We start from the raw sequence: 25,532 nt of genomic DNA on the forward strand, positions 1-25,532 counted from the left end.
AGAGATCGTAGCGAAACTTACGTCTAAATGAAGCCCTCGTTGCGGTGATCGTGAATCTCAACTCGGAATAAAAATCTAACGGTCGGATCGAGCGAATCGAGGAAAGGAAAAGCTTGAAATGTCGATAGCCATGGCTTCCCCTCAGTACGTACGAAATGGAGAGGAGGAGGGAAGAGGAAGTGATGGTGATATGATGGAGGGATGGGGAGGTAGGCTACTTGCATCCAAATAATAATAAATAAATCCAAATTTTGCATTTCAGTCCTTTATTTCTCAAATCTTGCAAAGTAACCCCCTGCTAAAAACAAAACAATCCTCAAATACTGAAAACCCTGATTATCTCGATTAAACTCAATTATAATAAAATCGGGGCATTACACTTTTACATCTAAGATATTCGTAAGATGTTAGGGCTTATACCTAAGTAGCCGACCGAACCATTTAGCTTAGCGACCCTTATTAGTAAGTTAATCCAAGTTTCGAGGACGAAACTTCTTTTAAGGTGGGGAGGATGTGAAGACCGTAAATTTTTCCTAATTTAAGTTTAGGATCTTTTAATGTTTAATTATTTATTTATTTATGATAATTATATGTATTACGTTTTGAGATAATATTTAGATTTTATTAGGTTTCATGATATTTTGATGATAAAATCTTATTGAGATAGGTGATCAAGATTTAGATGCAGTCAAATCTTGGGAGATAGATTTCTATTCAAACTTTAAAAGTCATAATCCTAGTCTATCATTAACTCTTTTGAGTGTGTATAAATACAAACTCAAGTCTCATGATATTCACGTTCAAAAATCTGCCGAATTATTCTCTCTATTTTCGAGATTAGAGCCTACTTTTTCCTCTATATTATTTGCGTCAGATAGCCTAGCAACTTTGATCCATATTTATGTCCAAAATTTAGTTCTTTTCTTTGCTTTTCTCGAAGCCATCATAGTCCAAAAAAAAAGTGTTGTTTAATTCTCACGTAGGTGGCCTAGGGAAGGAAAAAGAATTGGTTCAAAGGGTTGTCAGAGAAGATTCGTGAGTTGGGAATAAATTAAAAGAAAAGCCTTACTTTGATTGGTCCACGGATTAGTGGTCTCGAGAAGTACTTCAGAATTTTCATTGAAGTTTCGGTTCAGGCTTTGCAAGGTTATTGATTTCTATACACATCTAAGGTAAGTGGGCTTTTGTATGCATATTCCTTGATATGGTTTTAAAAATATTTATTGATGAGTCGTGGTATTTGGATTTTCGAAATTCGTTCGATGTTCATGTCATGTTGGTTCATTTTGTGTCATGCATGTTCACGATATGTTATGATTCGAATGGTTATGCATATATTTGTTACACGTCTCGAACGGCCCCCACTTACTGAGTGTTTCCCAAAATACTCTTTTTCCTCCCGATGTTGAAGATGATGATGTAGAGGAACGTGAGCAAGATATGTTTTGGGATGGTGATAGAAGAAGTTTAAGAGTTTATTTGGTTATTTTGTTTTTGGGATTGATACAATAACATTTTGTTTTTTAAGTTTTAGTCACTTTCGCATTTGTTTTGTTAGTTTTGTATTTATCGAGTTGTAAAACAATGTTTGGAATTCTTTATTTATACTACGGGGCTTGTTGTTTTATAATTTGTGTGAATTTGAAAAATGCCGGTGACACGACTCGATCTCGGGGCGTGACACTCTGTACCATCAAATCGGGAAAAATCAATGCCGATAGAACGAGATGAAGCAGCGAATGGGTTATGATATGGAGAAGGCTGGAAAGCCAAACGAGGATTGGTTGACACTGGCGCAAAACCCAATGTTGAAGTTTGAGAAATCAGAGGTGGGGTTATATTTTGTGAAGGAGGAGGATTCGGTGGTATGTTGCCAAAATTAATAAGGTTTTTCCAGCTTAATATCCAAATGTTTAGTATTATGCTCATGTCGTTCATCGGAGCTCTGTTGATAGTCATCCAAATGTCCTCGAAGAGCCTTTACGGACTCATCTAGTGTCTTGAGTCGGGTGCTGTCAACCTTGGTCGGCGGCAAGAACGAGAGCACCAAATGATATTTGCCAAATTGAATATATAGCAACAATTATTAATAAAAAAATTTGTTAAAATATAGCTGAAATATCTTAACTCAAGCAAGAAATAATCTCCAGGTTCACAAAAAGATTCAGAGATCAAAGTTAGTTAAGAAAGAAGAAATAAACAAAACTAAGAACAATATTTTCCTGCTCTCTCAACACCACTTCCTCGATGATATATTCCCTGCAAATCAGTTAGCCAAGGTGCACAAAGTCTTCTAGATGCTTTGGTATTTCTTGATGGACTTGGGGTGTTGCTAGTCCTTTGAATACTAGCCCATATCATCCAAACTGTTTATTTTTCTAGTTTGGCCAATTTTGAAACTGATCTAAATCATAATAATTAAAAATCAATCCAAACCATTGATTCGCTTTAATTTCTGCACACCCCCTACCTCGGTTTAAGATATAATAAATATATTTAAGATGTAAATCTACTAAAATAGGTTTAATCAAAGTTTTTATTAAATATAATAGAATATATTGTAATTTAAGTAAAATGATATTTCTGATTTATCAAAAAAGATATCAGGAAACAAAAGTTAATTACTCTATTCTTCTCAAAATTAATAGTAGTATCTGAGATAACACGTAGCATTTGTAACATAATATATAAATATTATTTTTTGTAATATTTTTTATTTTAAATAGGATGTAATTATTTAAAATTCAAAAGTAAAGATAAAGATGAAAAAATATTTTGTTAGATATGATAGTTATAAATAAATTTAAAAAAAATGATAGACAAATACGTATCTAATTTATATCTTTTGTGAGCGTTTTGCTCATCATCTCAATAAAATAAAATATTTTAACAAACATTATTTTCCGCCACACATTTGTCTTCGAAATTAAAAGTAGAAAGAACATCATAAACAATCAAGAGAGATAGTTAATGAAAAAATGGCACACGATTTATGAGAAATCATCTCGGTCGGGCAGACCTGACAACCCAAGAACTACTAGTACATGCACCACGCTCGCGGCGGAGGCCTTGACCCCGGGAAAGCCAATTCTTTGTATTGGACTAATCCGGTTAGCTAGGCCGAGTACGGTTTCTAAAAAACCAGTAAACCTATGAGTGTAGATCATCAAATTCGGCCAAGAAAAGCGACTTAAAGTTCTTCCATTTTACAACAGTCATCCATTGAAGAATAGTCGTTCATTGAACAGGTTCCATTTACAAATAGAGAGAGCATACACTGTAAGTGGCTACTAATTCTGCCCTTTAACTTACTACAAAGTTGCAACTCATCCGAACTCCTACATCCCCAGTTTGCCCGAACTTTTCAGCTATCACTTGCATCTATCTCGTGTCGGACACTTTCCCATCACTTGATCACTGGTGTAAAGCCAAAACATGTCGCCAACTTTTAAACTTTGTTATGCGTGCCTCCATACAAACAATGACCAAGTTTTGAATCGATTCTAAAGAATATGATCATATGACACATGCAGAAAATATACTACTGGATCAACTATGTGTTGAATGGCGAGGTTTTGGTGGTGCATATAAAGTGTCACCGTATTCAATTGGTGTATGCATTAAAGGGTTCCATCTATCGAACACTATTCTGCCTCCTCGGCCAATTCTTCCGTGGAAATTATATGAACGCGCTGATGTGCCATTTGGGGTCGAAGGATCTGATGGGGGTACGATTCCGGCAGCAGCTAATTTATCCGGATGCAAAGGCTTTGTGAACAGCAAAACTGGCTTATTCGGGTCCTGCACAAATGTGAAGGAGTGCCGAGTTAGAATATTTCAAAAAAGTAACTCTGTCTCTTCAAACAAACACGACATTACTGTATCCAAATCAGATTCACTTATTAGTGAAAAATGATTTTCTAAGAATTTTTTCTTGCTTTTTTCAATCGGAAAGGGAAAATAATAAGTACCAGATTACGAAGCCAACTCTGAGGAACATGCCTTCTCACGTCTCGCCTTGTGCTTCCTATGGGAACCGTGACCATCTTCGATTCTGAGAAAGGATGATTATGAAACACAGCAGGTCGACTATGTGGACGGCTGTTTGCTACATCATCAGAATCAAAGAATTCGTCTTCGCTCGATGCTACCTTGCTTGGAAATGGTGGGATGCCAGGCAAGGCAAAACAATCTTCAAGAAGCTCAGTTTCGTTCTGAAATACCCAGTAATCATGAGGCACTGAGTTGCACAAAAGAGATCATAATAACAATAAAATCCACGAGTATTTAAGCAGTCAGTGTAACAATAATCACTTATCAACCAACATGAAGTAAAGCACAATAATGATATTTACATGTTTTTAAAACATTTTGTGTTTTGATAAAACAAAAATATATTTACATTTTCTATTTAAGAATGCTAGCTAGGTTCTCCTCGCGCCACCCACTTTTATTTCAACAATTTTGTTGGTTTCAATAGATTTAAAGACATCCACTTTCATTTTGGAAGGGGGTCGTATATTCAGCTTTATTCGGAGATCAGCAACTCACTAGCAGTATACATGAGATGTCTATAAATACTCAGCAATTAAACACAAGGAATTTCAGCCATCCAAGGTAGCACGAGATAATGATGCAGACCTTGTACTTCATTTGAATTCTTTGAAGGGTGACTTCACTCTCCACGAGTTCTCGTTTCTTCTCTTCTCTCTACAGAAACCGGGATGAAGGATTTAGCACTAATCATCACTGTAAAAGTGTGCACAGCCAATGGAAACAGAAAGACTGTCGATAATATCTCAAGCCATATGTAAACAGAGACATCAATACCTTGATCAGAGCCTCAAGAATGATCTTTGCCTGATCGAGGTTCCGCCTGACCTAAGGAACAAGAATCAAACACTAAATTAAGTGAAATGTGTTACTCGTACAAGCTGAAGTAACTAAAAAGGTGTTTGATAAACTTATTTAAAGATATATGGACAAAATAAGATAATGGAGCCTAAATATACTGATTTGGTATTATAAGATTTTTTTATTATGATAATGACCAAAAAAGACGTGATACTATAAAAAAAAATACAAATAGTTATTGTTGTACATGTTTTTACATATAAAAAACTTATTATTATAGTTAATAAAATTAAATATAATTATAATTATAACTATCATGATTAAAAATGATAATTTTCACGATAATAATTATTTTAGTCATTTTAGTTAATTCTGACATTTTTAAAATAATTATCATAATCAATTATCACTATTTATATTATATTATAATATTAAAACATCTTAAGCTGTCCATTAGCTTACATTTGGCATCTTATTATAAGCTCTTTCAAAAAGAAATCACCAAAATCTTTCTAAGATCTTTTAAGCTCTCAAACAGCTTGTAAGATGCTACAAAGAACTTATGAGCTTTTCCGAACAGGCTCTTAAGTATGTCTCACAAGCAAATCTTGTCAGTGGCAAAGTGAGTCTTTATATTAAAGGCCAGAAAATTTCATTCCCAAATGGCATTATATGTTTAAAGCAATAGTTACAATTTCCTCATCAAGATTACCAAATGAGGCTTAGACAACTCTGCTGCACCTATTGGCCCATAAATCACATGGACCATTTAATCTTACAAAGAGAACTATGTGAATTGTCCTTTCGAGTTTTGACAGTTTTTATATCGACAACAGATGGAACCATCTAACCAACAGTACTCCTGGTTTCTTGTGTTCACCTTTATAAACAAAGAATCACTTGGAATTGGTCTAAAACTTACCTGGCCAAACTTTTCAAATAATTGAACATTGTTTCTCCAATACTGATGCTCATTGATCTTTTAACCACTTGGTTGCACTACTATGAATGAGGGGCTAATGACATTCAACAGAAGAAATAATTTTAGAGCTTACCTGGCGAAGCTTTTCAAACGATTGCACATTGTTTTCCCTTCTTTGCATCTGCTTAAAAGCAAAGAATGGGGCACAAAACCCATAAATAGGTAACAACCGTGAAGTTTGCTGCATAATATACCTTGAAAAATATCTAACCCACTACAAGATAGCACTTATAAACCACATACTCTCCTGGTGTGAAGCTTGTGAGCTTTCTCCCTTGGCCTGAATACATTGAACGGGTTGGTATCATTGACTGGTGGAGGCGGCTGTAAAATAATTGCAATAAACGGTTTTAGCAGCTAAAAGAAACACTCTTAGAAGAACATCTTTTTATGTGAATGGGAATATAAAGCTAATGTAAGTGTCATGTGCAACTGAAAAGACATGACTGGTGAGAGAAAAAATGTGGGAAAAAAAAGTCAATGCTGATTCACACTCGCGACAAATTTATCAGCAATCAAGGTTATATAATAGAAGACAAATTGAAAACAGGATGAAATATAAAACAAAAAACAAGGCATTATTCTATTTACTGGAAAATAAGTTTGTTGTCGTACATATATATGAATGGGAATGGAAATGCCACATTGGCTATTTATTAAGGAAGCTTTGAATTTTGCTATCATTTTCATGACATCAACCAAAGCAAGGACACAAGAAATGACAACTAACCTGCAGACGGCGAAGGACAGGTTTTTGCCATCGTTGACGCTGCCAAAGAAGAAAAGACAAAAGAGGCAAAATGTTATGGAGAAAATTAATTAAAAGCATCATTTTACATGGAATAAGTAAGAGATGGATGTGATTCAGAAAGCTTATCTGAAACAGAAATTTATCATGCGTAAATTTAAAGTCAACAACTTAACTTAATTCTATATTGACTTGTAGACGCTTCACAGGAAAATATCTCCATCAAATGTTTTCTCCATGCCAAAAAACTTTTACCTCATGCTTAACACAACGGACAATCATACCCAGCGTATCACAAACTACGACTTTCACAAGAATTAACACGTCATATTTTTTATACCTACGCCAGAGGGGCTGTTAGTTGATATCAGTTAGAGAGATTTTACTCACATACTCTACTCAATAAACTGAAAGTAGATGATGAAAAAATTACAACAAGGAATATGACACCTAAAGAGGTTGAACTTACATATACTAGTCCAACACTGTTATAGATGCAAAAGAGATTTTACTTACGCGAACTACTCAACAAACTCACAGTAGATGAAAAAAGGAACATTGCAACAGACAATTAATAACATCTAAAGTTGCAAAATCCTAAGAAAACACTGCATTATCAATCATTTAATTGTTCTGATTCAAAGTAATCCATGCAAACAATGCCAAAATCATAAAAGTACATCAAATGCAGCAGATACATACCTTTTCCTTCCAGTAATTATAAATAGATTGGAAGGGTCCATATTTGATAGAGAGAGATTGCAATGCCTGGCACGTGAATTGACAAACTATCAAGAAATTTTCGAAGGCACAATAAGACCCAGATTAGGGGGAAGCAAAAATGTATAAAGCCAAAGTGTAAGGACATTCCAAGTAGAACTAAAAGAAAAGCACCAACTACATCACTCAATCATCTACAATTTAACCAAAAAAAAAAAAAGGAAGAGCCACTACCGAGACAACTATCATGGGAAAAGAATGAATAAAATCGAAACAGCCTAAACTGAATGAAATGGGACAGTGTAGAAAGATTAGGAATTAATATCTACAACAAGATAACCATCAATCCCACACTGCTAATCTGTTGTATTGCCATTATGCAACACAATGAAAGACAACAACTAAATAAAGTAATTATGAAGTATGAACCATAAAATCTTAGAGACATTATGTTATGTAAGACAAAATGAAATAGTTAAAAACTTTAAAAAAAACAAAAAATAACAGAAGAGGCAAAATATTCTGCCAAAGAAAATAAACGATAATAGCATACTCAATACATTTTGAACTACTTGTCTAGCAGATATCTATATGAAGCAAGTCAACAAGTGCAAAGCAAGCAAATTAGCAAATACTAGGAGCAAAAATACAGAAAGGCGACGACAAACTGGGCAAACACATCTAACAAGAATAAAGGTGTAATTTTCACCTCAACGGCAGCATCAAAAGTTAAAAGCACTGGAATGGGCGAGCCAAGCGTTGGAGTAATAATTCCTGCTCTTTCACGTGCCTTATGATCTAAAACCTCTAACTTAAAAATAACTATCTCCAATCTGAAACACCGAAAAAAAATCAAAAGAAATGAATGTGAGGAGCATAGGAATGCATCTAAATCTTATGAACTGCTTTCAACACCTCCCATGCACACCACCATCTAATAAAAATAAAAGTAAAAGACTACAGAAACATCTGCATTGATTGCCCTAAATCTCGTGCAATATACAATAGATCAAGGAAGAAAAGCACTTAGAATCTCATATTTGAAAACTTATATTATGATGGTGCAAACTAAGTGGCCTAAAATTATATTTGGATTTCAAACAGAACACTATGATTCAAAGATTCTGCAATTGCCATTGCTGCATCTGATATGCAAGCTGGATATAATTTCAATGAAAATAGTTATAGAACTGAAAATGTGAATCAATTCAACATACAGTTGATACTTGATGATGAAATAATGAAATGAAACAAAAGAACTGAAATAAAAGACATAGTTCGTCCTATACAAGATAGTCCATGATAGGAAGATTCTCACTTCTCAGCTGCAAGAGTTTTTCTTTCTTTGTTGAAATCTTGAAGCCAATCTTCATCCTCGTTGTCGAGATCATACTCAACAAATTCTCCAATTTCTGCTCGAGCTGTCAACAACTAACAAGATTGTATCATACAATTGTGTAATAAATATCACAAAAATCAGTAGTCCATCGACTAACCCCCCCTTGCACGCAGATAGGATGTGGGCTGATAGAAAGTACGAGAATAGTCCCGTTCATAGGTATCCACAACCACAAATTCAGGAGTTGGTATTTCTGAAGCGACTTTCTTCCCTGGTCCTGGCTGCACCTATAAAATTTACAGCTCTGGCATTAGCTAATCTGTGAGGACCAATCACTATTTTTTGGCCAATTCGATTGTATCTCAAGTTTCAAAAAATATTCAAGTAAATGACAGAACAAAAGCAAATATACATAATTTCAAAGTTCTTTATGGCGCAAATCATCACACGCCCAACAGAAACTTCTTTCAAGAACTCTTAGTTCTTTAGTTGAAGTTTGATTGGTACCGTGAAAATTAATATTCTACAGTCAGTTCCAACCGATGATGCAGTATGGCTATTAGCAGCAAGCAGTAGCATGCCATTACCGCAAAAAAAGGCCATTAAGTTAAATTAATCTAGTATTATTGATGCACCCCTATATAGATTATTGTCATAGGTGTTAAAAGTAGCACCACAATTAAGGTGATTGCAACTTATTGCTCTGCATGGAATCTTGTTTCATAACTTGGAAGTGCTATGAGCAAATTAACTGAAATAGCACTCATCATGCTGACAATTATTTCGTGCCCATGACCTTGTCTACTCGTGGAACCAATGCTCTTGGCACCAAAATGAAAGCATCGGGTAAAATAACAACCAAAGAACTTTAAAATACAAATTGGAACTTTTTCGGGGTCCACGATCAATAGAACAGTGCAGCCAACATGAGTTGCTAAAAGAGAAGAGTTCCAGGAGAACAATGATGTATTTCATAATGGTAAGTTACGGGGTCCCTACTACTTGGTAATGTAAGAAAAGGGAGGATATCAGAAGTGAAATCATGCAATAGAATTACGTCACTATGACACAAATTAGACCACATATTGGTCCAGTGATATTCCCATGTGGTCCACACACTCTAAGGCTATGCACTATGACAGTTGTTGAACTAATTTGATGGCATTTCATTAAAAGAGAAGAAAGGAATTAAAAAAAAAGTAAGAAAGTAATTGGGATTTTAGAGAATTAATATCATAACAGAACATTCACTTTACAACAAAATAAAGATTCGACCTTCTAAGAGGAATTTAGCAAGACATTCTGCGTTCAGTTAGCACACACTTGACGATATTTTTCAAGCAAACATCAAACCTCATTATCAGCCTCCGCAGAAAGTCGAAGTATCTGATAGTTACGCGTAGACGTTGGGGCTTCATCATCCTCGAAGTCCTTAACCGATTTAACAACAGGGATCTTCTTGTGGATATCAAGGGGTCGAGGCCTAATTGACAGTCTACTCATAGCATCAGTTCATCACTCAGTCCCCCGAGCTTGTCTGTCTGCCTGATACCTTACCAAAAGGCAGCCAGTTTCCTAACATATCAAATACAACACAAAAAAAATTCTAAAACACTAAAAAGAATCATTAGGACTTCAGCAACCATTTCAGTAGCGCTTATGATCTTGAATCATTGGAATTATCAATTCAGACCCTCCAAATTTCGGACGTTGGACAGCAAATGGGCAGTGTACACGTCACAAGCCCTAATTTTTCTGTTTCAGTTTTTGAAAATCAAAATTCGCGCCCTGAGTAAATCGTCAAACCCTAGACTTCACATACACGCCTAACCCCCCCTCTCTTCTCTCTCTTATGCCTACTGATATACACCAACGAAACCACAATCTGACACGTATACATGTACAGGCGTATGCATGCAAAGTCCAAAAAAGGAGGAAAATGGTACCAGCAGAAAAGCGAGGAATCCAATTCGGGACTACTCCGGAGTCGTAGAATTTATTGCTTGCGGGGAATATTAAAGAAGGATTTGGGGATTAGGGTTTGGTCTCCTGTGAGCGTGCTATGGAAATGGGAAACAGGGAGCTCCGGATCCGAATCAGCACAAACCGATCCGATTCCAGTTAGCAGAGGAAAACGGGCGCTCAGAACTTTTTGGGCCTAACCAAATTTTGAATGGGTTCAACAAAATTTTTGTTTCCAATTTTTTTAGTGGGTTTGACCCATTATCATGTCTATGCATAATTTTCTCACTAAAATTAATAATTTGCAATTTTACCAGACCAGGCAATGGTCATATTTTCTTTTTTTTTAACCGATAAACTTATATATTACGAATGTAAATTCTAGGATACAACCTTTCGAACAGACAAGGGAATAGCATCATCATACTTAACATTAAGTATGAATTATACAATGATGGTACATGAATTAAGTATGAATAGCTCCCTTGTTAGACGGTCTCAAAGATATATTTGTGATACGGGTTGACTCATTCTATATCTGCAGCAAAAAAAATACTTTTATGAGTTGGTTTGATTAGTCGGAGATCTGTCTCATAAATTGATGCATAAGTCGGTCTTCTAGGGGTTTTGTGATTAAATATGTATGTGAAGCATTTAGAAAAGAGTTTTTACTTTTTGTATAATTTATTTCCAAAATTGTGCAAATTTTTTTTATGCTACAATAAGGGTTTCTTCTGAGATGGGTTGGTCTGATTTCATATATGCAAAAAAAATAATGTTGAAATGGTAATATTATTCTATGAGTTGAATTAAAATGGAGATTCATCTCACAAAATCGATCAGCAAAACAGTCTCACATGAACTGTTGTGAGGAGATCGTTCATCTTCCTCCTAAACTCCTTCATACAATGATAATATATCAAATAGTTAGAGATATTAACTTGATTACGTGGACTCTTACTGTATTTTTAAAAAATATAAAAAAGAATTTTTTTTTTGTAAAATAATTTTATGTTTTCAGGTTAAAAAATAATAATAAATCATCATTGAGCGACCCATATCTAAAACACAATGTTAAAAATGTTCGATGAATTAATGGGGTATAAATTTATGAAGTGGGATCATTTTCCATCTGAGGAATCAAAGTGCAGGTCTCTTTTGAGATGTTTCATTGATTTATATCGGTGGACATGTTTATATGACCCATATTTACAATGAAAAGTAAGTATTTTGACATTTAAAAAAAACAATATTTTTCATGAGTTTTATTGAATAGGAGATTCGTCTTATAAAATTGACTCTAAAAATAATCTCACATGAGTTTTTATAAGAATCAAATTATAATCGTAAGCTTTTATTATTATTATTATTATTAATTTTTTTTTTTTATAACGAGGAACCTGCAACTATTATTCTTTGAGTGTGTATTGGGTTAACCCTAGAGGTACGTAGTAGCTTACAAGTTACAAATCACACACCAAGTAAACCAAAAAATTCAAGTAGATAATATTTTCGAAGTTGGGATCTTGACTCAATTCGACTATCTTTCAGTCCTAAGTCCAATGATTTGACCTAGTTGGGCTTAATTTTATTTAATCATTATTTGTTGAAATACTTTATCAATGTTCATATATTTTTTTTTAAAAAAACCCTCATAAGAGGTTCAAGCTCGTAAAACTATCTGAATATCTATTAATAGCTCAAATTTCATTGTAAAGTACAATTGTGGATGGTAACGGGACAAGTTTGACCAAATTCGGGACTCACTTCGTCCCGTCCTGTGAACCCGGCAGGTCCAATTCGGGTTGGACCCACCCACCCATTGGACCTGGAAAAATTTATAAATTTTAGATTGATTCAATAAAAAATTTAAAAAGCTAAAATATTAACAAATCATGAAATTTATTTTCTAATTTTATATAAAAATATTTAGGACAAAAAAACAATGGTATATTTTCATATTAAACATATCATAATAAAATAAAATTATTTATACACTAAAATGATTGATAAGATAATAATTATTTAATATATTATTTAATATAATTATATCATTAATAATATATATATACATATATATTTATATATATGAGGAATGCTCAGCTGCTCAACCATATTTTTCCACTTGGTCCGCGACCACTTAAACCCGATAGTGGGTTGTAGTGGTTTTTTTTTTTTTTGCATCACTAAAACCCACTACCGGGTTTTAGTGGTCGGGACTAAGTGGAAAAACATGGTTGGACAGCTGAAAATTATTCATATATATATATATATGTATATTTTGATTGGGTGGGCGGGCGGGTACGGCCAAATCCGGGATCCGTCTCAAACCTGTTTATGGACCCTCATGGTCGGGTCTAGAATCGTCCTGCCGAGATGGGTTTAATACAGAACAGGTTTAGAACCGGTTAATTGACATACTTAGGTACATTCTCTCTAGTCATATGATGCATTCTCTTGAACTTTTATAGGACAAATTTTGACTTGAGTTTCAGAGTGTCTTTGCCAAGAGATTCTTGGCATAACTGACATTGCTTTGTGACGCAGGTAACAACTCACGAAGTTAGCTCTTTGTACTCACTCGAATAATGACCGTTTTGCCGGATCTCCAAGGACTACTAGGATTTTCTCCATCTGGATAATATAAATTTTCTTGCTATATCAGCTCGGCATCATATGTAGAAAAAGTTACCTCATTATAAAGAATGAATCCTCATTTAAAAATTACACGCAACTATCCATGTGAAATGCAACGAACGACAACCTCTCGTTTATTAGAAACAACTAGAGTTGTATATCACTTGGGAAGCACTAAAGGCACTAATAGAGGAGACGACCGAATGCGTTGCAACCGTAGCAATAGTAACAATTTGTAGCTTCTTATCAACATAATAGCACAAAGAAACATAAAAAAAACAGATAAAGAAAAAAGATATTACACCCACTAATGCCAAGAAAAAAAAAACACATATGGACGACGAAGTAATCTTACCTGCTCAACGTAGCCTTTTTACTACTGTCATCTTGGCGAGTCATTTCCCATCGGAATAAAAATTACCAACTTGTCTTTTTTGATGGAACGAGTGATCCACAAAATCATGTTGACAAATTTTTTGCAAAAGAATATTTTATACAAAAATAAGTGAAACAACTATGTTAGGGATCGGATTGAAGGGGTGTGGTCTTCCTAAACTATTGTACTGTAGTTGCCCGGTTCTATTTTATAAAATTAATTTGCTAATCATGTTTAGATTAAATAAATCATGATTAAGGAAATTTCTATGGGATTAATAGAGTTGAAATGAATCCAGAACTTTCGAAAATGGACCGGAGAATCCCGAGTTTAAGGACAGTTCAGAAGCACCAAACCATAGTTCGGAGGGTCCGAACTGCATTGAGATCTGAAGCTCGATCATAGTTCGGAAGCTCCAATCTTCTTCAGCCAAGTGTCAAATTAGTGACGTCAGTTGTATGACTTCATCGGAGGAGATCGGAAGCTTCGATCTGCTGCATTGACACATGTCAAGGAAACATGATACGTGGTGCTCCCTGCCGATCGGAAGCTTCGATCACATGGATCGGAGGCTTCGATCAATGTCTATAAATATAGGGTCCGAGATTTCATTTCCTTTCCAATTCACACACTTAGTCTCTCGGTTCTTGGGTGGTTTAGGGGCTTCTTAGCCTTAGTTATCGAGGAGCGGGGCTTTGGAGAGGCGTCCAAAATTCGTAGCAGAGTTGTGCCCAAGTTCTGGGGCATTCGAAAACAAAGGGTTGACGACGGACGGAGGTATACTCGAGATCCTATAAATCGTTTGGGAGTATCTATTAGCTAAGTTAAGGCTTTTAGATATTGTTTAGTGATATAGTGATCTTGTGAATTTAGGCTTGGACAAAGAGCTGGTGTAGCTTGCCTAGTAGAATTAAGGTACGAAAGTAATGTTCGAGATATCCTGACTAAGTATGCATGTATTATGTGTTGCATTATTTATATGACATGATTTTATCTGCATATATTATGACATGTTATTATGCTGCATTTCATGAGCATCTTGAGCTATACCCTTGTGATATCCTGTAGTAGGGTTCTTACCCTTTCTTGTTAGTGGATGGTTGGACACGTGTTAGGTCATCGTTATTCCACTGTCGGGTATGAGCCACCTCTTGGGGCAATGGCGCAGAGTGCTACATACCTATGGCCTAAGTCTATTATTGAACAGAGATTCTTGACCTCAAGTCTTGGTAACCCATACACTTGCATACATGCACATATAATATTGTATACTCATACTTTCATACTGAGCGTTTTATGCTCACGTCCTCCTAATATTTTTGGGACACCCTGTTCCATGGGGCAGGTTTGCGGCTGGATGAGGTGGGTGGTTTCGGGATAGCTTAGGCTGCAAGTTGACAGTAGTTGAAGATGTTTGTGTTATGTCTAAACTTTCAGTATTTATGTTATTTAGGTTTATACATTACCTTCGATATGGTTGTATAACTTAAGTATTTACAGATTCCTTTCCTTGGAATTGTATCTGGTTATGTTTTCCGCTGCTTAATTTTGATTATTGATTTAATTAAGTTAACTGCATGCGTAAGCTCTTGATTAGTAAGTGATCACGGTGCGGGTTACTACATTTATGGTATCAGAGCATGCATAGAAATCTTGGGATATAAATTTTTCCTTGACATTAACCTTTAAATCATCGTGTAGATGGCGGGATATGATGATGATAGTAGCCATGGCAGCGTGGGTGGATGCTGGGGTATTGAGGATGATCGCGAGAATCATCGGGGCCATCATCACCATCGCCATGATGATCGTAGACACTTCAGTATGCATAGATTTATCCAGATGAGTCCTAAGCCACTGATGGGAGGCGAATCTCCTGAGGATGCAGAAAATTGGCTAGAATGCATGGAAAATTGTTTCCAAAAATTTCGTTGCACGGAAGAGAAGAAAATGGAGAATCTCAGTTATGTGGTAGAGGGGCGTGCTCGGAAATGGTGGAGATCTACGTATGCACATATCATCACAACGCGAGGAGTTGTTACCTGGGCAGATTTTTGCACAACTTTTCATAAGATGTATTTTCCTCCTGCACTCCGACAGGCGAAGGCTAGTGAATTTCTTGGTTTGAGGCAGGGCTCGATGTCGATTGACGAGTACTAGTAGAAGTTCTTTGAACTGTTTTCCTATTGTCCTCATATTTCTAACAGGACTGAGGTGAAGTATAATTTGTTTCTCCAGGGTCTTAATCCAAAAATCCATGACCGTGTATCTGTTGGTGATGACATGACTTACGAGGCATTGGTTAGTCGATGTCGCCAGGCGGAGGACAACATTCGACATAACAGGTCTTTTCTTCCTTCTAGATATGTGAGTTCTTTGGGTCCCCGTACTCAGTCTTTCAAGAAGTCTGCATCTTCTTCCTCTGGATCTGGGGGAGTGATGTGTTTTGGAAAGAAGGGTCAGTGTAACCATTGTGGTAAGAATCATCCATCTGACAAGTGTCGGAAAGCTTCAGGAGCTTGTTTTTGTTGCTGATAGATTGGTCATCTTAAAAAGGATTGTCCACAGTGTAGTAGCCCGGTTCCATTTTACAAGATTAAGTGATTTTAAACATGTTAGAAAATGACATATAATTTTAAAAGTGTCAAAACATGTTTAAGGAGTCCTTATTTTGTAAAAATAAGTAAAAAATCAGATCCGGAATGTCCGAAAATGGTGGGGTAGTCCCGGGGGTCTTGGGGGCCCAAAACCAGTTCGGAAACATGAGAAACAGTTCGGAGCTTCCGGGCAGATCGGATCTTCCGATCCGAGATAGGAGCTTCAGATCCTAAGATCGGAGCTTCCGATCTCAACCAGAAACAGGTGTCGAGGAGATTTAAACATGTGGCCAGATGCAGGAGATCGGAGCTTCCGATCCTGCGATTGGAGCTTTCGATCTCGGCCATCCAAAACGTGGCAAACATGCACCGATCGCAGCTTCCGATCCTATGATCGGAGCTTTCGATCGTGGCCTATAAATAGGTCATCCGAGAGCCTTATTTTTCACACCAAATCATATTCTTTCTCTCTCGATTTTAGAGCATTCTAGGAGATTTTTGGGGTGTTTCCGGCCTTCCTAGGCTTGGTCCGGAGGTTGGCGAGGCGCTCCAGGGTTACGGTGGAGTGGTGCCCAAGTTCTGGGGCAATCATCATCAGTGGGCTGGCGACAGACGCAGGTATAGCTCTGGCTCCTTATAGTAAATAGGGAGTATGCTATAGCGTAGTTAAGGCTTCTAGAATAAAGTGGTAATGCATGAGTACTTTGCATTGTAGTGCGGACTGTAGGCTTGGACATAGTGCTGGTCTAGCTTGCCTAGTGTATGAGGTACGAAAGTATTATTCGAGATATCCAGATTGAGTATGCATGTATTATGTGTTTGCATGGATTATGTGATTGCATGTTTTATATGCCTTTATATATACAGCATGTCATGACTGTATGTTGCATACATGAGCATATTGAGCTTTTACCTTAGAGGTATCCTGTAGTAGGGCGCTCACCCTACGAGTTTGTGGATGGTTGGATGCGTAAGTCTTGTGTCAGGTCACCTTATGGTTGGACACATGTACTAGTATCAGGTCACCATTATCCACTGGGTATATGAGCCACCTCCTGATGCGACGGCGCAGCGTGCTATATACCCTGGGCCCGGTCTATGAGCTTGCTTCTTGACCTGAGAGTCTTGGTACCCAGTTCACTTGAATACATGCACACATAACACCGTATACTCATACTCTCGTACTGAGCTTATCATGCTCACGTCCCATACTTTGTTGTATTTGGACACCCTATTCCATGGGGCAGGTCTGCGGCTGGACGATGCGGGTGGTTCTAGGAGAGCTTAGGCGATGGAGGACCAGCAGGGTTATTGTCTAAGCTTTTGTTTCAGTTGTATTTGGGTTAATACACTGGTTTTATTCGATATGGTTGTAAACAATATTTTTTATTATTGTTTAAGTTTTCGCTATTATTTCTGATATTTTATTTGATTAAGTTAAATGCATGCTTAACCTTCTGATTAGTAGGTGATCACGGTGTGGGTCACTACATTTATGGTATCAGAGCATGCATAGTAATCTTGGGATCTAGATTGTTGAAATTGGGATTAACTTTTAATCATCGTGTAGATGGCGGGTCATGGTGACGAGAATAGTCACGGCAGCATAGGTGGACGCTGGGGTGATCAGGACGATCGAGAGCATCGTCGGGGCCGTCATCACCATCGCCATGATGATCACAGGCGTTTCAGCATGCACAGGTTTATGCAGATGGGTCCGAAACCTTTAGTCGGAGGAGAGTTACCGGAGGATGCAGGAAACTGGCTACGACGTATGGAAGTTTTTTTTCGGGAGTTCCGATGCACTGAGGAGCAGCGGATGGAGACTCTTGATTTCCTGGTCGAAGGACGAGCTCGAAAGTGGTGGGATTCTACTTCTGCGCCTTTTATTGCGGCCCGAGGAGTTGCTACCTGGGATGAGTTCCGCACGGCTTTTCATAAGCTGTATTTTCCTCCTGCTCTCCGACAGACGAAGACAAGTGAGTTGCTGGGTTTGCGGCAAGGATCGATGTTGATCGAGGAATACCAGTTGAAGTTCTTTGAGTTACTGCCCTATTGCCCCCAGATTTCTGATAGCACGGAGGCGAAGTATAATCTATTTCTGCAAGGTCTTAATCCGGAGATCCATGACCGAGTTGCTGTGGGAGATGACATGACTTACGAGGGATTAGTGAGCCGATGTCACCAGGCAGATGACAGCATCCGCCGTAGCAGATCCTTATACTAATCTAGACCCGCAAGTTCCTTGGGTCCCCGTGCTCAGTCATTCAAGAAGTCTAGTTCTACTTCTTCTTCCTCAGGATCCGGGGAGGTGATGCATTTTGGCAGAAAGAATCAAGGTCCTTGCAAGCATTGTGGCGGGAATCATCCTGTCAACAGGTGCCGGAAGGTTTCAGGGGCGTGCTTTCGATGTGGAGAAATTTGCCACCTGAAGAAGGATTGTCCACAGGCCGGGGGAGCTGGTTCTGGCTCAGGTTCTGGTTCTCAAGCTTCAGTGCAGCAGAGGCCACAGGGACAGTCGACAGGGGGTTCTAATTTGAAACCTCGTGCTTCCAGTCAAGTATTCGCCTTGAGACATGATCAGGCGGTGGATGAGAATGAGAAAGTTATAGCAGGTACGTTCTTGTTATTTGATATACCTGCTTTTGCACTCATTGACACTGGTGCATCTCATTCTTTCATATCTGCACATTTTGTTAAGAAATATAAGTTGCCATACATTTCACTAGACACAGTGGTTGTTGTTTCTACCTCGATGGGTCAGTCTGCGTCGGCTAAGCGTCTAGTGATGGGTTGCCCTTTAGAGTTCGAATGGAATGTCTTGATGGTGAATCTCATGATATTAACAATGGAGGATTTCGATTGCATTTTGGGAATTGATGTGTTAACTACATACCGAGCTTCAGTGGATTGTTACCAGAGATTGGTAAAATTTCATCCGGTTGGCAATGATAGCTGGTTCTTTTACGGTGAGGGAGCGCGAGCTCAGATGCCATTGGTATCAGCTTTGAAAGCTTGTCGAGCTTTGGAATCTAGCGCGGAAGGCTACCTCATCTATGCAGTTGATACATTCGCTGGAAGTATTGGTCTAGAAGCTATTCCTGTTGTGAACGAATTCCCAGATGTATTTCCAGAAAAAATTCCAGGAATTCCTCCAGTACGCGAAGTTGAGTTCGGTATAGATCTGATTCCAGGGACTTCGCCTATTTCTCGAGCATCGTATCGTCTGGATCCATCAGAGATGCATGAGTTGAAGCAGCAGCTTCAGGATCTGTTGGACAAGGGTTATATTCATCCAAGTGTTTCTCCTTGGGGAGCACCTGTTCTATTCGTGAAGAAAAAGGATGAGTCTATGCGTTTGTGCATTGATTATCGCCAGTTGAACAGGGTAATGGTCAAGAATAAGTATCCTTTGCCTCATATAGATGATCTGTTTGATCAATTGCAGGGTACTTCGGTCTACTCAAAGATTGATTTGAGATCTGGATATCATCAGATGCGAGTTCGAGATCAAGATATAGCCAAGACAACATTCAGGACCAGGTATGGGCATTATGAGTTCCTAGTAATGCCATTTGGGTTGACTAATGCACCGGCTGTATTTATGGATCTAATGAATCGTGTATTCAGAGAATTTCTGGACAAGTTTGTTGTTGTATTTATTGATGATATCTTGGTGTATTCACAAGATGTAAATTAACACGCTTACCATTTGAGGCTAGTATTGCAAACTCTGAGGGATAGACAGTTGTACGCCAAAATGAGTAAGTGTGAGTTCTGGCTGGATCGGGTGGTGTTTCTTGGCCACATTATATCCAGAGATGGAGTTTCTGTGGATCCGAGCAAGATTGAGGCTGTAATGAACTGGTCGCGTCCGACGACGGTAACTGAGATCCGTAGTTTTCTGGGTCTAGCAGGATATTATCGTCGCTTTATCGTGAATTTCTCGCAGCTCTCTCGACCTTTGACACAACTTACTCAGAAGGGCGTGAATTTTGAGTGGTCCTCAGAATGTGAGGAAAATTTCTGTGAACTTCGTAGACGGTTGACTTCTGCTGTAGCGACCCAAACCGGATCCACTACCTAATCAGAGTTTAGGAGCATAATTAAACATGCATTAAATAAATCGCTGCGGAAGACTTAAATTAAAACAGACCGGCAGAATACAACCGTATAAATAAATTCGATTATACAACCCAATCGAATAAATAACCCTAAAGGCAAAACCTACAGCTAAATCCTGCTGTCTTCACTGGTCACTGGCTACTTCAAGCTCCTGGTGCCCAACCATGCACCTAAAACTGCCCCGTCGAATGGGGTGTCCAGACATACAAAAACACTGGACGTGAGCTCTAAGCTCAATACGAAAGCAATGATATATATAATATATGCAACACATAAATGACTTTAAAATCAGGGTTAAATCACTTTCTCTGGACACCTGGAATACACAGTACCGGGCTAGAGAGCGACTCCGCATGGTACACGTATATTCCCAAGACACGAATCCTCAGGAAGAATCACCTCAACTGATGGAAACTGTCATGACTCACATCATCCCGATGCAGTCTCCGTAAAAACATATGCCTGTGCTAAAGCCATAAAACATGGTAAAACATATAGCACATACTCATGCAACACATATAATATATATCATGCTGGCCATCTCAGTCAGTACTTACGTACCTCACTACAGGCAAATCCTAGCAGTCCCACTCTAGGTTCCAAGCCTATCATCAACTCTACAATGCAAATATACATGCATCATTCAATAAGCTCTAAAAGCCTTAACTAAGCTATTGCATACTCCTAAATAATTTAAGGAGACCATAGCTATACCTGCGTCCGTCGTCAGCCCACTGATGGCGACTATCCCGCAACTAGGGGCACACCCCTGCTGCAGCTCCACAACTTCGAGCACTGCTCCGCTACACGAGCACTGCCCCGCTACTATGTCAGACACTGTCTGACTATACTAAAATATATTTCCTACTCCAACTCTAAAATAAGAGTACCCAAAGCCCAAAATAGAGCTACTAGGGCGAAGGAGAGGAATTCGGAATTGGCAAGAAATGAGGAGCTCGGACCCTATATTTATAGACGTCGATCGGAAGTTCCGTTCCTCGATCGGACGTTCCGTTCCGGTAGATCGGAAGCTCCGTTCCCCGATCGGATGCTCCGTTCGCCATGTGTCAATTCGGTCCACATGCAACCACACACCTGTCACCGACAGCCATCGGAAGGTCCGTTCTTGATCGGACGTTCCGATCGTCGATCAGACGCTCCGATCCTAGATCGTTGCTTCCGATCCCACTCGAGTGTTGGAACCCTCTAAACCAATTTCGAGTGTCCTGGATCTATTTTTGGGCTCCGTTAATCCTCCTAGAATTTCCTTAATCATGTTTTACTTAACCCAAACATGAATACATGATTAATTACTCATTAATCGTTAATCACGGATACGGGTCACTACATTCTCCCCCCCTTAAAATATTTCGTCCTCGAAATCTAAGGTAAAACCTCAAGAACATATAAAAGACCCTTGCTTGAGTGTCTGGTCGAAATAGCTTCCGACATACTCAGACTCTTGTCGAATTATATGCAAACTGCATAAATTCTAAATCACAATAGCATTCTCCGAGCTGGAAACCACTGCATTTACTTGATGACAATTAACCTCGCTTGACACTAACGTACCACAGCACTGATACGTCCTTCGTCACAATCACGATCTTACTGATCACGAAGGATACAACAATCCACTTGATCAAGATTATCATCCCAAGTAAAATCTAAAACTGACTAAGACCAAGTCATAACCTGATTGGCTTACGATATTTGTCGAATCACTAAACAATTCTAACCATCCACTGGTTCCCAAAAGTTCTCAATGCCCAACACCTCTAGTTAGGAAACACTAATCCCAACACTGTGCTGACACAACAAAGCTCTAATTATCTTCAAGAGAATCTAAATGACATAGGGTTATACTGCAACATAACTGCTTAACATGATTCCATAGACTGATTATCCTTCCCATGCCTCACCGAAGCAAAACAGCTTCCCAAGGGCAACACTGGGAACTATCCAGTCTAATACCAATCACCGTTCAGGTTTCTTAGTATACCTCAGCACCCTGCTATGATGAAAACATCATCACTCACCAATAATGATGCTACGTCATTTCTAGCCTCTGATGATCAACATCATCTCAATCATAGGTTATTCACCCATGAATTCCATCGATGGACATCCCCCGAGAGTTATACATACTCGTAATCACTGTATACAAATCAAGACTAAGGCAAGCTCCCACCAATATGCTTGGCTGGGACATTCCACAGTACATAGACATATGGAAACGCTTCCTATACTGTCTCGAAACTCGACAGTTGTAAGTGTCTGGTATAACTCAACTCGGAGTCTTTGATGATACCATCATCGCATACCAACCTCCCAAGGTTAATCACACTGATCCTGGGACTAAATTCCAACGGATTCTCAATAGTCAAATAGCTTCCCTTGCTGAACTCATCAGCCACAGCAATGAAAAGACTAATTCGTCGATTCCCTAGCCGATCCTGGGAAACACTTGTCCTCTAATAGCTGGTCACACAACGCTTCTGACAGTCATCATAGCTGGAACGTAAAATCTCTGACAAACATTCAGCACGGATGTGATTTACTGACTGGAAAGAACAAAGTTGCTGCATCGCTGTCTTGCGAAGTCTTCAATTCCCACAACAATCTTGTTGACCACTAAGCCGATCAACGACTGCTTCGATCATTTCCATGATCTCACGCACCACATGCTAAAATTTAGTGACACCCCCTGCTGGATCTCGAGAACTAGGTCCCAGCTAATGTCACATCTCGTGATCATACAACTGATGTCCATATAAGTGTCCAATCCTCGTTGGATCCCAAACTCCAATGGTACACTTAAGACCTCATCATAAAAGCACTTAAGAGACAAAGTACTATCCCAAGCATTTCTCGATTGCTACATCCAATTCATCGCTGATTGGACTTACTCATCGACCTCGTCGATTTGCTGATTGATACTCACACTTATCAAATCAGATAACCACTGATCGTCAACACCTAAGTGGCTCGATCAGTTACTCTTGACACGACTAATCCAAGTCTACTATTCCAAACATTGGATTACACAAAAACTCTCTGGTTACAACAAACCCGCGCTTGGTAACCGAAACATAGCTATTAGTAATCCAATGACACAATCTCGCGTCTTATTACTGACAGCTATCTCGTACACTGACTTAATCAATCTAACTCTGACAAAGTTAATCATTAACCACTAGTAGTCTTTAGCACAAATCCTGTGCCGTCTCAGCACTACTACTCGTTTGTCTTGTTCACTCGAGATGATCATCAAGACAAACCAAGTTCAAGATCTTCTCGCGATCTTATCAACTTAGACCATTTCCATATCAGGGAAAATCCTACGCTCAACCTCCGAAATATCAGACAGTTCTTGGTGCAATCACTGGACTCATTATTCTTGTCTCGTTCTTTCAAGATGAACATCACGATTTGTCAAGTCCAAGAAGCATAACTAACGAATACCAAAGATCTTCACAATACTCGAACATGCTCCGGATCAGATCCCTTGCTAAGACTGTACGACAATTCAAGACTTAGGGTAGCTTACCTCGATAACCCACCTGGACAACCACCAAGGCTTCACGGGTAGCTTCCCTCAGATCTCAATAATCCTTGTACAATACTTATCATATGATCCAACACTTGATGAAATCAATCATCATGAAGTAATTCTCGTATTCGAGTCGAAGTTTCGAAACTGCATCCCATCCTGGATCTCGGATAATTCCTATCTCAAGGAAACTTTATCCACAACTCTGATGACAACCACATGTCATTGCTGGTAGAATTCCATCCACCTACTAGATCCACACGTCTAGCAGTAATCATCGGTCAAAAATTAAATCTATCTGCTCAGAGAACACACTTGTCAAGGAAATCCCTTCAAGACTGGTTCCTATAGCAGAACACTATCACTGATATCTCTGACACATCAGACGATATCGAACCATCAATATCAAATCTGTGATATCTAATCCAAGGTCATACCCTGTCGTGACTGTCACCAAATCCCTAAACTGAGTAGCCTTCCCACCGCCGTCTCCTGAAGCACAAGGGCTCCCAGGTAACCTCTGAAGTAAAAAGACTCCAAGAGTAACACTGGCATAGGGTCGCGCCCCATCACGTCTAGTCATGGTCATAGTCCACAACTCTTGGTATATACTCGACCTGTCATCCTGATGAAATCCCATCATCGCAAGTCTCAACCTAACAAAGGTCAAACAGTACACTGTTATAAGGAAACAACCTAGAACAAAGCCCAATGTCCGAAAACGAAAAATATTCCCATGCCTCTAGATAAGTCCACCCATCGCTGGCACTATCTTAGTCCACTGACTAACTAGGTCAATCCTAGGAAAACACCTAGACTACCCGCAAGTCAACAATCACCGTTGGCCCTACTCAAATCCCATGAGTCACCACAGTTGAACACTAATCAACTAGGATCAATGCTAAACTTAGCAAAAACATGCAATCATCCACGAATTGCTAGATTAATAAAACATGTATCATTGCTTCAAGTTATGTACAATTTCTTGATTACAATCCCTATGTAATACAATTACAGTATTCCGAAAATACAAAATGTACAATCAATAACTTGAATGATACAACCGAATCTGATGATTTATTACAACTGAAACACTGTTTACAACCACAACAATACAGTATTTAAATCATCGTACTAGTCTTCATTCCTTGAGCATGAAGCTTCTAATCGACATACGCATCGATACAAGCATACTCCCGTCCAAGTCTCTCTACATGTCCTCCCGCAAAGAACTCCGAAGAAATGGCACGTGTTAGCTAACCAGCTATGCTCTGCGTCAGTGCATGTCAATCGACCTCTTATGCTCACGATCTACCATCAGCTTTCTTCTTGCAACTAAATCATGCTTTTGAACATGAAGTTTCCCGTACGCATACCAAAAGCATCGATACACGCACACCGGCAAAACCATGTTCTGCATGAGTTTAAATGACAATCTCTCCAACTACGAGTGGAGAATCTCTTTGGACTGGAACCACATGGGTTATTACACACCATTCGTTCCAAAAAGCCCTCAGAGGTATCTGACGTGATATTCTCTTTCTTCTCTCCCAGACTTTTCCTGCTGGAATCCATATGTTCTTCGATCAACATCCTAATGTATCAGATGATGAACTGTAGTTAGCATATTCATGCTACT

General features: G+C 38.6%; 2 protein-coding genes across 5 annotated transcripts; one reads left to right on the forward strand and one right to left on the reverse strand.

The window, feature by feature from the left end:
* Positions 1 to 3,423: 3,423 nt before the first annotated feature.
* LOC140862787 (uncharacterized) lies at positions 3,424 to 10,731 on the reverse strand. Of its 4 annotated transcripts, XM_073265822.1 has the most exons (14): positions 10,590 to 10,725; positions 10,287 to 10,398; positions 9,997 to 10,188; positions 8,801 to 8,930; positions 8,623 to 8,725; positions 8,014 to 8,137; positions 7,287 to 7,352; positions 6,567 to 6,605; positions 6,080 to 6,160; positions 5,910 to 5,957; positions 4,831 to 4,881; positions 4,642 to 4,710; positions 3,972 to 4,214; positions 3,424 to 3,801 (listed from the first exon to the last, which is right to left on the reverse strand). In XM_073265822.1, exons 3-14 carry the CDS (start codon positions 10,144 to 10,146, stop codon positions 3,550 to 3,552), a joined length of 1,356 nt encoding a protein of 451 aa, XP_073121923.1. In that variant the 5' UTR covers positions 10,147 to 10,188; positions 10,287 to 10,398; positions 10,590 to 10,725; the 3' UTR covers positions 3,424 to 3,549. The 4 variants fall into 4 exon arrangements, with proteins under 4 accessions (XP_073121923.1, XP_073121922.1, XP_073121921.1 ...); XM_073265821.1 differs by lacking the exon at positions 10,287 to 10,398 and having other exon boundaries at positions 10,590 to 10,731; XM_073265820.1 differs by lacking the exon at positions 10,287 to 10,398 and having other exon boundaries at positions 9,997 to 10,195; positions 10,590 to 10,731.
* A 4,588-nt stretch (positions 10,732 to 15,319) lies between these two features.
* Positions 15,320 to 19,620, forward strand: LOC140862272 (uncharacterized). The gene is made up of 7 exons (XM_073265277.1): positions 15,320 to 15,771; positions 15,826 to 15,919; positions 17,786 to 17,837; positions 18,516 to 18,604; positions 18,917 to 19,042; positions 19,136 to 19,499; positions 19,595 to 19,620. The coding sequence occupies exons 1-7, from the start codon at positions 15,320 to 15,322 to the stop codon at positions 19,618 to 19,620; spliced, it is 1,203 nt and encodes a 400-aa protein (XP_073121378.1).
* The last annotated feature ends 5,912 nt before the right edge of the window (positions 19,621 to 25,532 follow it).

The sequence above is a fragment of the Henckelia pumila genome, chromosome 4 (genome assembly GCF_033568475.1).
Source record: "Henckelia pumila isolate YLH828 chromosome 4, ASM3356847v2, whole genome shotgun sequence".
NCBI lineage: Eukaryota > Viridiplantae > Streptophyta > Magnoliopsida > Lamiales > Gesneriaceae > Henckelia > Henckelia pumila.

Bases quoted from the DNA above. Each gene is read 5' to 3' on its own strand.
- LOC140862272 (XM_073265277.1), top strand. From the start codon at position 15,320: ATGGCGGGATATGATGATGATAGTAGCCATGGCAGCGTGGGTGGATGC. The intron at 15,772-15,825 runs GTACTAGTAGAA...TATTTCTAACAG, and splicing joins GGCTCGATGTCGATTGACGA to GACTGAGGTGAAGTATAATT. The intron at 18,605-18,916 runs GTTTCAGGGGCG...CATTTTGTTAAG, and splicing joins CTGTCAACAGGTGCCGGAAG to AAATATAAGTTGCCATACAT.
- LOC140862787 (XM_073265821.1), bottom strand. From the start codon at position 10,146: ATGAGTAGACTGTCAATTAGGCCTCGACCCCTTGATATCCACAAGAAG. The intron at 8,138-8,622 runs GTGAGAATCTTC...TCGGTGTTTCAG, and splicing joins AAAACTCTTGCAGCTGAGAA to ATTGGAGATAGTTATTTTTA. The intron at 4,215-4,641 runs GTCTGCATCATT...TGGGTATTTCAG, and splicing joins GAATTCAAATGAAGTACAAG to AACGAAACTGAGCTTCTTGA.